The 4,973-nt window shown below is 43.4% G+C and overlaps 1 protein-coding gene across 1 annotated transcript; it reads right to left on the reverse strand.

Moving 5' to 3' along the window:
• Nucleotides 1–919: 919 nt before the first annotated feature.
• Nucleotides 920–4,485, reverse strand: LOC149272694 (heat shock protein HSP 90-alpha-like). Its single transcript, XM_089506790.1, has 10 exons — nucleotides 4,327–4,485; nucleotides 3,870–4,236; nucleotides 3,484–3,617; nucleotides 3,089–3,397; nucleotides 2,782–2,947; nucleotides 2,502–2,692; nucleotides 2,096–2,243; nucleotides 1,708–1,976; nucleotides 1,264–1,597; nucleotides 920–1,029 (listed from the first exon to the last, which is right to left on the reverse strand). Exons 1-10 carry the CDS (start codon nucleotides 4,483–4,485, stop codon nucleotides 920–922), a joined length of 2,187 nt encoding a protein of 728 aa, XP_089362916.1.
• Between the last annotated feature and the right edge of the window lie 488 nt (nucleotides 4,486–4,973).

Genomic DNA, 4,973 nt, shown 5'->3' on the forward strand with positions numbered 1-4,973 from the left:
CTTTTCATACCCAGGCAACCAGTAAATGCTGGAACCTAGGCATAATGGGACTGTGATTGCTGTTAGCAGATTGCTGTTAGCAATCACACTCCTATCATGCCAAGTCAGCCAGTACATGCTGGTACAGGGTGGCTGTAAGTGCAGACCCCATACTGCTGGCAGCATCAATACACAAAGGGGGCAGCTAGCCAGGTTTCAGCATGTACTGGCGGACTTGGCATGATAGGAGTGTGATTGCTAAAAGCAATCAGTCCCATCATGCCTAGGTTCCAGCACTTACACATCCATGCTATCACACACACACTCATTCATTCACACATTCATTCCCTCACAGGCACTCATTCAAACAACCTCCCCCACCCCCTTACCTACTACAGCTCTCGATGCCGCTCACAGACTTCAGCAAGGGGCGCGGCCTCCCTTGTTCTCCCCAGAGGAAGCAGAGAATAAACCCTCCCACAAGTAAGCGGCAGGGCTTGTGATTATGTGATCCTGGCTGCCGATCTCACGCGGGCCCCAACCTCGAGGTCACGCGGGCCGCATGTTGGACCGCCCTGTTCTAGGAGAAGCAAATACATACACACAAGTGCATCCGTTCTGAGTGGTCTTTATTTCAGGAACACTGAAACTAAACTTTTAATACAAAAAGAAATTTACTGAATATTTAAGTTTTCGAATACAGTGCATGATATTGGAAAAGGGTCCAGCCAATACTCTCCACGCAAAATTAACAGTTACACTGAGACAGACAATATAATTAAATTTAACATATAGATGTATAACAAACACCATTCAATACATGACATTTTTGTGATATTTTCAAGTCAACCGTCTCCTCAGGAGAAGTATATATATATTACAGAACAAGCTCGTAGAAACATTCACATTCCTGTGGCGCGGAACATACAGAACTATGAGATTAATCAACTTCCTCCATTCTGGATGAATCCTCGTCTCCTTCTAGAGGTGGGATGTCTTCCGCCTGTGGATTTGCTTCCTCTTCTGGAGAGGCCTCATCTTCGTCAATTCCTGCATTAAAAAAAAAAATAAAAAAATTGGGGCAATCGATTTATCACTCCTAGAACCCTTAGTTTCCTCAAATTCTACTTTAGCTGACAGTCCAGAATATATGTCACTTTTGTAATTAGGTCTGCAACAGCTAAATATATTAACCAAATATTCTGGATTGAATTACAAACGCTTTTCCTTCCATACATATACTTCATAAACACATTTAAAGTTATAACTGGAGGAGAGCCGTACCTAGCCCGAGTTTGATCATCCTGTAGATGCGGTTGGAATGAGTCTGTGGATCTTCCAGGGTGAAGCCAGATGAGAGGAGGGCCGTTTCAAAGAGGAGAATCACCAGATCCTTTACAGACTTGTCATTCTTATCAGCCTCCGCTTTCTGCCTCAGAGTCTCAACGATCGCATGGTCCGGGTTGATCTCAAGGTGCTTCTTGGCAGCCATGTAGCCCATTGTGGTGTTGTCCCTCAGGGCCTGAGCCTTCATTATTCTCTCCATGTTCGCCGTCCAGCCGTATGTGCTCGTTACAATGCAGCAGGGAGATGTAACCAGTCTGTTGGACACCGCAACCTGCAGACGCAAGACAGCACGATTAGGACAGGATGGAAAAATCAGAAGACGTGGGAAGACAGCAGAGGGTGGATGAGGGAGTCTGCGAGAGCACAACATTCATTACTAACCTTCTCCACTTTCTTTTCTAGTATGTCTTTCATGATCTTGCACAGGCCTTCGAATTTGGATTTTTTCTCCTCCTGCTTCTTTTTCTCCTCCTCATCTTCTGGAAGTTCCAACCCTTCCTTCGTAACAGAGACCAAGGTCTTGCCCTCAAATTCCTTCAGCTGCTGTACGCAGTACTCATCAATGGGCTCGATCATGTAGATCACTTCCAGCCCGTGCTTCCTCAGCCTTTCTACAAATGCCGAGTGGGCCACTTGTTCCTTGGTTTCACCTGTAGCAGTAAATAAGTTACTGAATGTTAGAAACCAGTCCCATCTAGTCAAAAGCCTAATATACAATACTTGCACAACTACTCAACCATCTTCACACTCACACACACACACGTCATACCTGTGATGTAGTAGATGTGTTTCTGGTTCTCCTTCATGCGTGTGCAATAGTCTTTCAGAGAGACCATCTCATCTCCAGATGCGGATGTGTAGTACCTCAATAGCTCAGAGAGCTTGTTACGGTTTTGAGAGTCCTCATGAATGCCAAGCTGAAAAGAGAACAGATTCATGAGCAACTCTTATCCTAAATGTAACACACCAGCAAGTCAAAGCCGCTACATTCAACCAGCTCATCTGATCCAAGAAGGGTCAGTATTTTAAACTTCTTAGAATTAAGGTTTGTTTGCACCCCATATCCCTGAAGCACGTGAAGCTTTGGGGGACCCTTGTATGTCATTTGACAGGGTCCTCAACTGTTTCAGCTAAAATAAAACTCCTCTGTAAAGCAGTGCATTAGACAAACTGACCTTGAGGTTCTTCGAGAACTGCTCATAGAACTTTTTGAAGTTTTCCTTGTCTTCTGACAGTTCTGTGAACAGCTCAAGGCATTTCTTCACCAAATTCTTCCTGATGACCTTCAAGATCTTACTCTGCTGCAACATCTCTCTGGAAATGTTCAGGGGCAGATCTTCAGAGTCCACAACTCCTCTGATGAAATCTAGAGTTCGAGGACATCACAGCTCAGACTTTTGCCCTTAACAGAGTTTAAAAAAAACACAAACGTAAAGGGCAGACCATTGTACTCACTTAGATACTCTGGGATAAGATCCTCACAGTTGTCCATGATGAAGACTCTGCGTACGTACAGCTTAATGTTATTTTTCTTTTTCTTGTTCTCGAACAAGTCAAAAGGAGCCCTCCTTGGCACAAACAGCAGCGCGCGGAATTCTAGCTGTCCTTCCACAGAGAAATGCTGTAATAAAATCAATGTGTATACATGTTACAAAGAGGAAGCATCACCAAATGCTTACAGGACTGTAAGGAATCTAGAAAGTAATAGTTCAAGACCTAGATGTCCAAAATTATGCGTTAACGTTTGTTAACAGAAATCTACCTTCACTGCCAGATGATCCTCCCAGTCGTTGGTCAGACTCTTGTAGAATTCTCCATACTCCTCATTGGTTATATCATCAGGGTTGCGTGTCCAGATAGGCTTGGTCTTGTTGAGCTCCTCCTGGTCAACATATTTTTCCTTGATCTTTTTCTTCTTTTTCTTGTCCCCTTCTTTCTTATCTGCCTCCTCGTCAGAGCCTACATCTTCAATCTCTGGCTTCTCCTCCTCTGGTTTTTCTTCCTCTTTCTTTTCTTCCTTCTCTTCTTCAGCTTCGTCATCACTGACCTCCTTATCCCGTTCCTTCTCCACCTTTAAGAGGTATGTTTCAGGTTACAATAGTTCTCTACAAAAAGCTTTTAGTAAAGATGGAGACAGGAAAAGTATCAGGAACTTACGAAGAGCGTAACGGGGTAACCGATGAACTGAGAGTGCTTTTTCACTATTTCCTTAATCCTCTTTTCTTCCAGGTATTCAGACTGATCCTCCTTCAGATGCAGGATGACCTTTGTGCCACGACCAAGTGGTTCACCTGTTTTGTCAAAGTAGAAAATAAGATTTGTTAGTGAACTAGAAGCAATAATGCAACAGTATTACAAAAATAGTATATGATGCTTTGATTTTGTATGTAAATGAAAGCTTGTGGAATAAAGCAGTTATACCCATTTAAAGGCTGCTATATTTCCTTCCATAGGCAAATAAGTACTTGTATTACCCCGAATTTATACACAATAATAAACATTAAAGAATTATTAAATCATTAGCGTAACTAAGCAGAACTAACCATTATCAGGTCGGATAGTGAAGGATCCACCAGCGGAGGACTCCCAGGCATACTGCTCGTCATCATTGTGCTTGGTGATCACTGTAACCTTCTCGGCCACAAGGTACGCAGAGTAGAAGCCAACACCAAACTGACCAATCATGGAGATATCGGCCCCGGCCTGCAGAGCCTCCATGAAAGCCTTGGTTCCGGACTTGGCGATGGTTCCCAGGTTATTGATAAGATCAGCTTTGGTCATCCCGATGCCAGTGTCGATTACGGTGAGAGTACGATCATGTTTGTTGGGAATCAGGTCAATTTTCAGCTCTTTCCCAGAATCCAGTTTGCTCGGATCAGTCAGACTCTCATAGCGGATTTTGTCCAGAGCCTGAAATAAAATTTGCTTTGTATTTTATACATGCTTTTAACGCGGTATATTTGCTCTTACATGAATTAGTGTTTTGAATCAGCAACTTACATCCGAAGAGTTAGAAATCAGTTCTCTTAAGAAGATCTCTTTGTTGGAATAGAAAGTGTTAATGATCAAGGACATAAGCTGAGCAATCTCAGCCTGGAAGGCGAACGTCTCCATGTCCTCCTCCATCTGTTGGTCCTGGGTTCTGGCTTCTTCTGGCATCTAGACACAATGACATAAGAGTATAGATATAAATGAGCTCTGCTAACACAATAAAAAGCAGTGGAAACAGGATTGACCGCCCTATGCCCCCCATGGCTAACAGAATAAGATTACTTTTTAGTTTCTAAACCATTTTATAGCTGCAAAAATAAGCATTCTCAGTGCCCTGGTTACAAATAAATGGGTCAAGTAGACATAGAGGTTGCCACAAAGCCCCCTAGCGGCAGATTTAAGAACTGCAGGTTTCTAGAAGTTACTACAGAAGACTGCAGTACTAACCCCCCACCCTCCCCGATCCTGCAGGCAGTTACTAACCAGAAAGAATTTGGAGCAACACCATGTATCTACTACTTGCATTAGATATTGACACTAACACCACTACTGCACAAATCACTTGTTACAAACAAGCCACACAAAAGGCAACATTGAATCTCACTATTAAAGGGGGGGGGGGGGTTGGGGCAGAGCTGTAAGGAGACACTCAGGGC

Source organism: Sceloporus occidentalis, unplaced genomic scaffold, assembly GCF_023333645.1.
Source record: "Sceloporus occidentalis isolate IW3139 unplaced genomic scaffold, rSceOcc1.0.p SCAF_422, whole genome shotgun sequence".
In the NCBI taxonomy this organism is placed as follows: domain Eukaryota; kingdom Metazoa; phylum Chordata; class Lepidosauria; order Squamata; family Phrynosomatidae; genus Sceloporus; species Sceloporus occidentalis.

Coding starts and splice junctions, on each gene's coding strand:
- LOC149272694 (XM_089506790.1), bottom strand. CDS start 4,485: ATGCCAGAAGAAGCCAGAACCCAGGACCAACAGATGGAGGAGGACATG. Junction 4,237..4,326: donor TGATTTCTAACTCTTCGGAT/GTAAGTTGCTGA, acceptor ATTTTATTTCAG/GCTCTGGACAAAATCCGCTA. Junction 3,398..3,483: donor GTTACCCCGTTACGCTCTTC/GTAAGTTCCTGA, acceptor TACCTCTTAAAG/GTGGAGAAGGAACGGGATAA.